General features: G+C 37.2%; 1 protein-coding gene across 5 annotated transcripts in view; it reads right to left on the minus strand.

The window, feature by feature from the left end:
* Positions 1 to 12,511, minus strand: part of LOC106667080 (probable cation-transporting ATPase 13A3) — a 39,487-nt gene that overhangs the window by 12,291 nt on the left and 14,685 nt on the right. For 2 of the 5 annotated variants that reach the window (XM_014394767.2, XM_014394766.2), the window contains exons 2-11: positions 6,710 to 6,815; positions 6,472 to 6,639; positions 6,337 to 6,407; positions 6,025 to 6,116; positions 5,787 to 5,943; positions 5,525 to 5,729; positions 5,271 to 5,469; positions 4,918 to 5,219; positions 1,024 to 1,224; positions 664 to 966 (exon numbers count right to left, since the gene is read on the minus strand). In XM_014394767.2, coding sequence (XP_014250253.1) covers positions 664 to 966; positions 1,024 to 1,224; positions 4,918 to 5,219; positions 5,271 to 5,469; positions 5,525 to 5,729; positions 5,787 to 5,943; positions 6,025 to 6,116; positions 6,337 to 6,407; positions 6,472 to 6,639; positions 6,710 to 6,781 — 1,770 coding nt within the window. In that variant the 5' untranslated portion in view covers positions 6,782 to 6,815. Of the gene's footprint in view, positions 1 to 663; positions 967 to 1,023; positions 1,225 to 4,917; positions 5,220 to 5,270; positions 5,470 to 5,524; positions 5,730 to 5,786; positions 5,944 to 6,024; positions 6,117 to 6,336; positions 6,408 to 6,471; positions 6,640 to 6,709; positions 6,816 to 9,682; positions 9,775 to 12,511 lie in introns of those variants that run through there. The other 3 variants (XM_014394768.2, XM_024225323.1, XM_014394769.2) reach the window with 3 other exon arrangements.

Here is a 12,511-nt window from a genome sequence, read left to right on the forward strand (position 1 = left end):
TTAGATTATAAAAACAAAGTTGACACTCAATCGGGAATCAATACCACATTAGGAAAACAATAAAAATCGTTTGGGAAAACATGGTGATTACCATTTAAACTACTTTTTCACATCTTTTTGCCCGAGTGGGTATCGCTGAGACACCCTGTAATTTATCGAATATTAAAAATAAATCATTAAATACTTAAATCTATTTGAATCTGTAAGTACGTAATACGTAAAGTTAAATTTTTTTAACGACGCGATTTGTTTTGGATAGATAACCTGGTTCAATGACCGATATACTTGAGTATTGTCAATATTAAGTTGTTTAATTTTTTCAAGTAGGTATATACACAAGGTTATTTTTACTACTTAATGGCTATACTATAACAGACTATTAAACCTGTTTTTCTGTTTTTGCCTTGCAATTTTGACTTAACTTTAATTGGGCAATTTGAAAGTATTGTTTTTCTCGGCGAACATAATATGCAACAAATAATTGCGGGTGTTTCTTTTAAACAAATCATTTTTTTTGTCTGTAATAACCGCGAAGAAGAATGAATCTTTGAAATTAAGCCAAAAAGTATTTTTAGGCTGAATTTATGCCTTGAAAATAAAACTAAGAATCTTATGACTCTTAATAAATAATTAATTGGAAGAAATTTATATTTTAAATCCTACCGTCGAACAATCAACTTCGGTGGCAGGAGGCCTGACGACGGTTGGTGCTAACAAGTCGTACTTCTTTTCGTCTGGGACCGACGGCTCGTGAATGGTCCAATTGGTGCTTTCGAAGACTTTGGTGTCGATCGGGTCACCACATAAAGCCCCGTTCACCATCGCCACAGAATGGCAAGTCGTCATTCCGTGCAGCAAGTGCTTATTCGTCGTCTCGCCTGGTCTGGAGCACGGCGTGTCGAAATATTTTTCATTGACTGCAATGACGCCCCACATGTCCAAGCCATCTTCCGTCAAAGTGCCCGTCTGTTCAAAAGAAGAAGAATCAAGTATTGGTTTATCCTAAAAGTTTATATATTTTACCTTGTCAAAACAGACGCAGTTCACCGATCCAGAAACGTTAATCACCCTGGAATTGATACAGGATATCTTCTTCGATTTCAGTCTTTTGAGAGCGTAGATCTTCCCGACCGTCATCGCAGCCGGCAAAGCCACCGGAATGACAATTGTAAATAGATCAAGTGATTTTATTACAATTTCAACCAATTCCAAGTTATCTGAAGTCTACAAATCAAATAAAAAAACAAGATGGCTTATTCTTCTCGTGGTAGTGATTATAGTCAAATTGACACTTTATAACAAAATTGTAATAATAGATCATAAAAAAAAACTGAAATATATGTCAAGATCTTAAACCCTTTCCTGTATTTGTACTCTTTACCAGCACGACAAAACAAAGTATTCGCTAGATTTGATACTGCTGCTCTTCCTATCATAAACCGATATGCAAACCTCCAACCCAACTTATATCGCTGAATAGTATAACAGGTGGAGAGTTTCTTTTAACCCCTAGAATTGTTATAAACGTACGACGAATAACGGCAATTTCTTTACTACAATTGTCCTGACAGTGAAATACCTCTGCATTCAACTAAACTTTAGATTGACGTGGGCAATATCAAAAATCTGCTTACCAAAATTCCTCAATGAACAAAACACTGAAAAACCTGTTAGATCGTAGCTCAACCTGTTTCATGGAAATCAAATAACTTTACCTAATTCGTCAAATTGGGAAGCTTATTCCTGTGATTTACGGGCATCGGCAGATTCTATTCACATATCTTCAGACCATACAAATCCGTGGCTTTAATGATAAGGATGGAAAACTGCACACCACAAATTCCAAATAATATTCCAAGTATTTGAATCTACGAAAGACTCCACATCCAACATGCATCCTAATCCATGATCTTCTGAATAGTGCGCCACTAGTAAGACATCGCAGCATAGCCGCAGATTAAGCCCGAGGCCTTTGTGATTTTATAGCTGAGAGTAACAAATCCGTTTCTTTTTTTGAAAAATTTCAAATAAAAAAGGGAGAGCTTTCTGTCTTCTCAGACTTCTTCCTTCAAATCCGCCATCGATTACTTCACTGCAGAAATTCTTCTCTCTGGTGAGTAATTGCATCCCACTATTTTTACATGGCCATGTCACGACAACAGCCGCTGCTTAATCAAATCAATTTCGCCTTCTTTGATTTGCTTTTTTAATCTTATATCAGCGGCGAGTATGTCTTCTCCAACAAAATGCTCGAAGTGAAGTGCAGTGGTTCCGTTTAAGTAAATTTAATTGTTTAATACCTTTTATATCTGTAAGCCGGCCCCCGTCTTAGCGATAAGTTAAATTGTAAAATTAGAACAAAATAGGTAAACGAAGAAAAGGGACAGGGGTTGTGCTTTGAAGGGGCAACGCCTAGACGGGAACGACGTGGCACATCTGGCAAATGTAGCTTGGAAATGGTTACCCAGGTAGACAGTTAGGTACGAACGGGGGAAATCGTAAATTGGGAATACGTCAACCCTGTGCTAGGCCGCCGTCATTGCCGGCCCAGCCGCGGCATGAGAACTCCCCCGACTTTTGAGTTTCCCTTTCGCCCCTACTCCGGGAGAGACCCGGTATAAAAGGGATGACTGGAAAATCAAAAGTCAGTCAAGATGCAAGACTCACCCCAGTGAGTCAAGATCCGAGACTCACCCCCCCAGCCAGTCGAAATCAGAGACTCACCCCAGCCAGTCAACATCAGAGACTCATCCCAGGCAGTCAAGATCAAGGACCGGGAGAGAAGCAGCCACACTCCGTCTGGAATTCAACAACATGACTCAGCCAGCCAGAGCCAGCGAGGACCAGCCGTTGCGACCAATCGAGCCAAGTCAGAGTTGAGAGAAGTGATGCTGTGGACACTGATCGTGGGATAAGTCCAAACCCATCGTTTGGGGTAAGTCCCTTTGTTGATAGACTCATCCCAGATTTAGAGTTGTGGCTGACTTGTAGATTAATTAATTAGCAATTAGGGTACTGTTAAGAGAAGGACTTGTGTACAATAAATGTTACTGAATACTGTCTCTGGTTTATTGAATTCTGGAACCTTACCTTCCCCTACACAAAAATAAGTAGCGACGCGCTTACGCCGACTAATCTCTTGTCGCTTATAGAAAAGCAAGCGAATATCGAGAGATTATTCGGCCGCCGCCCCGTCGTCCACTTACATTGCCTTTCGTATTCATGTCTATAATTTCCGTTTTTCTGCTTTTCTCCTCTAAACGAAATCTGAATTTTTGAAATTTTGGAAACCACAAATCTTTGGATCGATCTATTGTATCTATTCTCTGCTATAAGCTTTCCTGTTTTCTGAAATCGAACTTCAAGCTCTTTTTTGCATATTCCTCTGTCAGTTTTCTGAGCATTTACAACCCTTCATTTTTTTCTTTAGCCCAACAACTTATTGCCTACAAAATATTTTAGATTATTGAATTTAGATAATAATAGATCTAGATGACGGAAACCCTCTACTAAAAGTTCCTGGAACTCTAGATTTGAGTTTGTGCTATGGACAGGCTACATGGTCAACCCGCAAAAGGTAATAAATCGTTCCATACTGCCGTGGCTATTGTTAGCAAATTCACTTGAGTAGGTCATAGCAGAGTGAAAAACAGGATTGACAGAATAAATCACGAAGACGAAGCATTTAGTAAAGCACGTTTGATAGTAAAACACCACTGAAGGTGCCGAAAAGACGTGAGTCACAGAGTGACTAAACTTGAATTTTGACCTCATTATCGTGATTCTAGCTTTATAAAACCCTTATCGACCGACTTTCGCGGAAATCGGTGTAAATTAATTTTTCGATTCATAATTTCGACGACCGTGACTGACATTCCTAGTGCAAGCTGTTTTCTCAAAACCTGGGAAACCGATTTTTATGGTCGTGCAACTGTGTAACTGAATCAAACATTAAAATCGGATTATTATTTCCATGTCAAAAAGAGGTTAATTTCTGACAAATAATTTTCCATTTTGTGTATTTTCTTATAGAAATCTTTTGTATATTTTTTTATGGTACATAGGCCGTAAAATGCCTACAATGCTCTTATTTTAAATGGTATGCTTGATAAAATCCTTTTACCTACTTTTGAATTATATCCGTTTCAAACAGATATATAACAAATTTTTAAATATCGAAAAAAATTTATGATAAAAAAATCAATAGAATTAAATTGAAACACAAATTTGTATTTAGAGGTCTCTAGACATGGTAAAAGTAAATGTCATATTAGTTTCACGAAATAAAAAATTTATGACCTGTGAAAAAATATTTGGTGTTAAAATTTTTTTGTTATTTATAAACTTGTATAGCTTTGCTATATTTTTATTGCAATTTACATTAAAAAAAATGTTGTACAATGATATATTTTCATAGTTGATCAGGAAGAATATTGGGATAAAAATATTAAAAAACGGAAAATTTCAACTTTCAAAAAACCATAGTCTATTTACGAGAAATGGCAGATACGTGTCCGATATTTTGAAGTGAAGGATCACCAAAAAAAGTTTGGTTCAAATCCATGACTAACCTGGTCGTTCCCTTGTGAGAGGCAACGAATCAGAAGATTAATCGTTTCCGAAGCTATACTCACCTTAATAGAAAAAAATTGTGAGGCCCAAACTAATTATAAAAGTTCATTCATTACAGAAGCTGAATAGAATAGGATAAAACTCCTTGACTTATAGCTTGGTAGTTTCCTGGTCTATCTGTTTTAGTCTGTCAGAACCCAAAAAGCCGAACGGCATCTGACAGAAGATATCGGAAACGACTGCCAATTTATTTTGCTACAAAGTTTAAAAGTCAACGTTCTATCGTGCCTAAAGTTCCTGGAAAAAAGTTTTCAATAAAAATATACATCTTTCAATCAGTAATACCTTAATATAAATGGTATATGCGAATCCTAGAATCCCAATAAACGCCAGAAGCCAAATGAATTTAAAAGAGTCCTGGTCAAATTTGAAGTCTGCCGGTGGCGGGTAAAGGATCGACCGCACCAGATCGCCTTTTGCTGTCAAGAAGCCGGTCCTGGTCACCAAGGCGTGTACCTTTTCAGTACCGTAATACCTAGTCTGTATCACAACCGTGCCGCAAAATAGGGTGTGTTGGCTGTCTTCTTTAGCAGTGTAAACTTTGGAGGTTTTCGGCAGGTAACTCTTCGTTACAGGAACACTTTCACCTAGGAAAATTTCCTTATATTTTTAATTTTATTATTTTTTCTTTAATTTACCTGTTAACATGCTTTCGTTAACAATGCACTGTCCGTTTAATAAAATGGCGTCACAATGCACCGTACATCCTTGGGGTGGGATGACTATAATGTCACCTGGGACTAAACTGGATGTTTCGATTTCTTCATAACCGCTCTCACCCCTTTTAACAGTCACTACATCCGTCGAATGGATGGTTTCGTTCAAATGTTTTTGATTCTGAAAAAGTTTCGGTCTGGAGTTGTCATTCGGCAAAAGTGATAAGACACGTTACTTTATGTGTTTGATAGACTGACGAAGAAATTCCAAACACTGACATTATGATAATGGCTATGCAGTAGTAATAGTACTGGTCGCTTAGCCACACCGACATGGAAAATATTTGGAAAATGTAGAACGGGTTCAGCACTTCCAGCAGTACCAAAGTGGGTATTGACGAAATGGGCACTATGATTTCATTTAATCCATATGCCAATTGCCTGTAATGAAAAACTCCTTTAGAAATTAAAAAATATTAATATTCAAAACTAATCTACTTCAGTTTTTGATGGTTCGACGTGAGACCAGTGAATCTTGAAAAGTTTTCCTGTTTCAAACCGTTATCAAGGCCTACGAGTCGGACAAATTTGAACTTGCTCTGATCCCAGATGTAGCTGATTTTTTTAACTTTGACAAACCTCAGGTCTGAGCATTCTAAAATAAAAATTTACGTATTTATTATAAACACACGATAAGCTATAACATTGTTTACTGGTTGGACATATTAATAATTACCTTTTGTTCTACCATCAGCTAAATGAATTTTCAAGCTATTCATTGATTTTTCATTACTATCACCAACGTATAAGTAAGTTGAAATATTTTCTCTATAAAAAAGGCTTAACGTGAACTACCAATTTAATATAAAATGGGTAAATGTTATTGAAATAATGCCCTAAATCAGAATCATTAAAGAAATCTTTATTTCACATCATTGTGTTTCGACCACCTTTTATCTCTAACCAGCATGCCATTTCAAGCAACAAAAAAATTTGTAATGCGTATCAAATGAATATTTTCATGCAAAGTGATAAATCATGGGCATACCTGCAATTTGAAATTGAGATTATTCTAACGTCTTTGACGAACATCAGCTTGAACCTTTTCTCGAACGAATCCTGCAAGATATGTCACAAAGCACTTTCAAAAACCGTCTCCCCTTTTACTACTCGACATACTTACGATAACAAGAAGTTTCGTCGCTTCGTCCAGAGAGCATTGTTTATGCTTGGCATAAAGCATGAGATGTGGCCACCAGTGAAAAACGAGCCGCAGGAGTCCCAGGGAGAGAAAATAACCAATCCAAGTCGCCACTTGAAACGGCAAATGCTCTTTATAACCATAAATTACCTATTATCATTTAAATTTAATCCCATAAAATGTATAGTTTTTTTTTGTTAGTTGTATTGACGTTTATTACCATTTCTTCCTCTTCGCCTTCATTGATGTAACCCTTCGTTTTACGTTTGTCCTGATCCTCATTTTGTCTCATCCCTTCTCGGCTTGATACCCCTATCAAATACTGCCTGAAATTCGTTTGATTCATGTAAGTAAATTAATGAAAAACATAAAAACAACAGGCTGAATCAGAATTAGTATTGTTTGTCAGTGTGTTTGATAGATTGAGTCGGGTTTTTGATTGCTCTACGTCTTTTTCAACTTCGGACCTTTTCCTTTTTAATTTGTGTACTGTTTTAAATGGCGTAAACGATGTCTGCGAGTTGTTATTAAGCACTGTCCTTGACAATGTTAGGATTGAGTCGGTGTTCAAGTAAATTTGAGATCGCCTGTAAAAAACATAAACATGTCAATCTGTAGACATATTTAAGATTGTTTGCCCTGATTATGACCCTACAATAGGTCGAAAGCTTGGCGGTAACAACTGAATTTGATTTTTTCTTCAAGACCATACCTTCATCAAGAGTGTTCGATGTATTTGTCTCCGCATTCGCATGTGTGGGCTTTTTTATAGTTGGACGGTCTTATCGATGTTTTGTCTTACCACTTTTCATATTGTGTTTATGGTTTTTAGTTCCTAACTTGTTAGTTAGTTTGTACGTTTTTTATAAGAATGTGAATATGGTCCATTTAGTGTCTATTTTTGTGTGCATGTTTTCTTTATTATTTCCTTAATTGTGTTTGTGCTGTGACCGTTATTGTACTATGATTGTGTATTCTTTTTCATTTTCGTATTTGTTTTTGTTTAGTGGGATTGATTTTATTCTGTCTGTTATGTATTTCAGTGTGGGTGGTTTGAGTCGGCTTGTATAATGTTGTCAGTTGCTGTCGTTTTCTGTATATGTGCATGGAGTACTCGATATTCCGCCGTCGGACCTCTCACACTACACATTCATGTCAATAAATACAGTAACTATTTAGAGATCGTGAGATGCGGTCTGGTGTGACGTAGGTTTCAGAAAAACATTTTCTTTATCGTGCCAACGTTTCGATCTTTATTGAGATCATCTTCAGGTGACTCAAAGTGTTTGCTTTCTGTGTAGATGTGTCATTCTTGTGTGTCGTGTTGAGAATATTTTTCTAAACCCTACGTCACACCTGACCCCATCTCACGATCTCCAAATAACCATTGGCGATCTCTAAACACCACGCAAAATACAGTAACTTTTAATAGTCAACTATCAGTCCTATATACAATAAAACAACCCTGTTCACAAAAAAAATCGGAACCCAGATACTCACTGCCGTGCTCAAACACGATTTTATATCCTACACGCTCTCTATACAGGGTGTCCCAGTTCCTTCTGACGAAACTCAGGGAATCGATTCTACTCTTCGTTTGGATCAAAAAATGCTCAGGAGAAAATTTTCGGAAAGTTCTCTATTTTGAAGATATTCGTCAATTTAGGTTTTTTCAACTTTTCACTACCTTATCACATAAAACCGCTTACAACTTCCAAAATGTTGAGACCACAACAAATCCAATTACACCATTTGAAAGAACGCTAAATTTGCTGTAAGATACTTTTTTGCAATAATCTGAATGACATAAAACGTTAGCCAATATCAGTTGGAACATGTCAAAATTAAAAAATTTAAAATTTTGGTCAGGATTGCACGTTCTACTGAGGTTACAAAAAATACCTACGACTTGTCAAATTTTACAAGAACTTCTTCTTCTAATATGCTTTACGTTGATAAATCCAGGTTTTTAAATAATGTTCTCGTAGAGTTGAAAAATAACAATTGAATGTTCAAAAACGTGAGCTAAGGTAAATTTGTAGGGGGGAGGGTAGAAATTCAGAAAGTCAGTTATGCATTCGAGAAGAGGGAAAACACTTTGAGCATTTCCTCTGAAAAGTTCCTCATTTGTCGTTAGGAGCTTGCTACAAGAAGAACCATTGCATTTTATTGTATGAAGCTTTCTGGTATGGTTTTTGTGAGATTACAGATGTGTCATTTTTATTTTACAAAACGAGTTTCAATTGATTTATTTCTACCCCCCTTCAAATTTATCTTAGGCCATGTTTTGTAGCCTCAGTGGAACGTGCAATCTTGACCAAAATTTGAAATTTTGTAATTTTGACATGTTCCAACTGATATTGGCTAACGTTTTATGTCATTCAGATTATTGCAAACAAGTATCTTACAGCAAATTTAGCATTCTTTCAAATGGTGTAATTGGATTTGTTGTAGTCTCAACATTTTGAAAGTTGTAAGCGTTTTTATGTGGTAAGGTAGTGAAAAGTTGAAAAAACCTAAATTGACGAATATCTTCAAAATAGAGAACTTTCCGAAAATTTTCTCCTGAGCATTTTTTGCTCCAAACGAAGAGTAGAATCCCTGAGTTTTGTCAGAAGGAACGGAGACACCCTGTATAGAGCCAAGGAATTGCACCCTTCAACTATGTAGGACATATCGAGCAACCTTTCTCTGCATGCCGGACACATACGCAGTCTTTCGCCCAAAAGTATGTGTCCGCGTGTCGATCTCACATGGCCTATTCTTAATCGGGTGTTGTTATTATTATCATCACCGTGTGTATTTATTGTTAATATCATTTTATAATACGTAAATACTTCCTTATTTTAATTTGTTTATCATTAAATATTATTGTTAATTTTTTGTTTTTCTCCAAAATGTTAAAACACAAAAATATAAGTTTACCTAAATTTCATATTGTTCCAAATCTTGCACGATTTTTAATTAGTAATTGGTATATATTATAGAATTTTCGTAATTGTTAATGTCATTTCGTACATTTTTACAATTCCAGTAAGGTTTAAGTCTGCTGACATGTTTTAAATGAAAGTAAATTTTATATTCGGGTGACCTTTTGGACCTCTATTGTCATGTCAAAGCGAATTTTCGTCCTTGACACAAACCTAAGAAATTGCCAGATAGCAAAAGTTGTATGTTGTCAATTGTATGTTACCTTTTAAAATAATATCCCAAGTTTTAATTGTTAAGTAGAACGTGTTCACTACATGATATTTACACCACGACTGGAATTTGTTTTTTGATAATGAACTAGGCGATGATTATCAGCAGTGATTATGGCCTTCTTTAGAGATTTCGTTTCTAAATAAATCATGCCTTTTTTAACATTATCAGCAAAATTCTCGCGAGGAAAATCCTATTTCTGTTGTACTAGTTTTGCTGTTCGTGAACAATCGTGTTTCCATTTAATTATTGCAGAAGTCTATCTTGTGTATAATTGGCCTTAATGATTTGAAAGCCAATTATTTTTTAGACTCTAATTAAAAAAACTATGTCCGTTACAAAAAATTATTTTATCTTTTGTAATTATTTAACGACAACATAGACAATACACTGATCTGGGAAAGGAAGTGAACACCGTCCCATTGTCGCTCAGTTACGTAACTCAATGGCGAGGACGGGAACGCATACAGTAAAAACATTTCTGGCAATTATATAAACATTCACGCAGAGCCCTAGTTAAAAATTGGAATAATAATAATAAATTAATTATGTCAGTATATACTCATGTTTTTATATAACTGTAAGGTATGTTGATGATGGTGTGGCGTAGCTGACAATCGACAAATATGAGAAAGATATTGTGAGAAATGGAATTTGAATTGCCAAAACTAAAGTGGTCATTTTAGAAAGGATTGCAGTCTTGCAAGCACTGACAGATTTTCTTAAAAGGGATTATCTGCTGAAATTGTAAAACTTGGGGTTTCTAATAATCCCAGGCCCTGAAGATGATCTCATTAAAGATCGAAACGTTGGCACGATAAAGAAAATGTTATTCTGAAACCTATATCATACCAGACCGCATCTCACGATTTCTGAATAACTTGGAGTTTCTGTTACACCTCGCCTCTCCATCCAATATCATTTAAAGCAGGGGTCGTCTACAGTTGAGGTGGGATTGAATAGAATTTAGGGTGGCTTAATGTTAAATGGCAGCATCCCATTGAAGCTAAACCTAACATATGTGGTCATGAGGTCTCGATGACTCCTCACGTACAACCTCCCTATATGCCCCGAACAGATTAGGGCAGCATTCTACAGATTAAATGTCCTTAATAATTAATCCTCAGTGCCGCTACGCTGCTACAAGGCCAGAGGCTTGGTCTGCAGGTCGTCGTAGGAGATCTATGAGTGTGGGAAGGACTGGAAAGATTCGCCGTACAGTGACTCTCCAACATGCGTGAACTGCGGCGGAGCGCATACGCAGCTCAGGTGTTTGCCCTCTCTCGCAGAGGAAGGAGAAATTCAAAGATTGAAAACCGATGAAAGGCTTTCCTATCGGAAGCCAGGGCGAATGTCGGCAGTTAGACGGGCGCAGGAAGTTATGCTCAAGCAACATCTCCTCCCGCCCTGACTATTAGTTTCTGAAAGAAAAACCGACTACCTTAACCATAACATTCAAAGCTAAAACCAAATCGGAAGTGGCTCTTATCCGCCTACAACCATCGTGGGTTACAAGGGGGTTTCTACACCCCATAAAGAAAGAAAGGCAAGAACGTCCTTCTCTCAAACATAGCCGGGGGAATAAACCTTTGTTTAAGCTCTCATCACCGCCACTGGGTGGGGCTCCTCAAGGGAAACGGTTGGTGCGGCAACATCAGTGGACGAGCTTCGTGTATCCAGGGACACCTGGGTTAGAGACCTAGGCTCCTTCATGTCCCCTCTCAGAAAAACGTAAAAGAAGATGAAAGATGTGAAGGCCCCGACCCAATCTCCGAAAGGAGAACAGAATACGGAGTGACTAATGGAATACATTCTGCAGTAGAACTACAGAGCAATTGGAAATAAGAGAGACGTGCTACAGTTCCTTGTCAGGGAACATGCTCTGATGGCGATAATCCTGCAGGAAACCTCCATCCGCCCGAGGTCGCACTTTACTTTTCATCAAACCTTCTCAAGGGAGGTAGAGCACAAATAGGAGTAGCTATATTAATAGGAAAAAATATACATGCGCATGAGGTGAGACTGAACAACATCTAGGCGATCGCTGTCCGAATGGCTGCGCTGATGTGCTCTCTCTACCTTCCGCCAGACGTACTATGCACAGTAGTGATGTTACTGCCCGAGTACTCCACCCCAAATGAATGAATGTCATATAAATAGGATAGCGGGATTTTATGAATGAAAAAGTGGGTGCGAATGGGTTCGGAACTGCATGCGTTGAATGCTCAATTGACCTACTTTTTGACAACACCCTGAACCTAACCCGGTGGCTTGACGGATATGGCCTAGATCTGACCCCGGACCCCGAGGTGAATGATTCTCGAGGCCTGCCGGTAAATTGTTGTAAAGTTCAGAAGCTGGAATTACTACGGTGTACTGCGAGATGTGATTGACTCAACTCTGTAGGTATTTGTATGTAAATATGTATACATGCAATACATATTAATATAATTGTAAAGCGGTTCAACGATAAACCAGAAAAACTTTAATTATATGCCATAGTTACATCGTTCAGATGTATCCGTTAAATGTTTCTGCAATCCTCTGAGTAATTATTTGATACAATATTTATTTGGGCACAATAAATACCCAAAGAGAGAAACTTAATTAGTATGATTTTATTTAGAAACTATGGTACTTGATTATGTTGTCATTTCAGCGAGTAAAAGTTTTAGGAGATTTGTGCATAGGGGTGAATAACATTACGTAAAACTTCTGAAATCGAGATTAAGCAAGTTCTTGTACAAAACGAACATCAACGTCTTTGTGCAGTTATTGAGTTATTGAGTACAGTTATGATTATTGAATGTTTGGAATTTGG

This window comes from Cimex lectularius, unplaced genomic scaffold, assembly GCF_000648675.2.
Source record: "Cimex lectularius strain Harlan isolate CLEC.00 unplaced genomic scaffold, Clec_2.1 scaffold97, whole genome shotgun sequence".
NCBI classification, from domain to species: Eukaryota; Metazoa; Arthropoda; class Insecta; order Hemiptera; family Cimicidae; genus Cimex; species Cimex lectularius.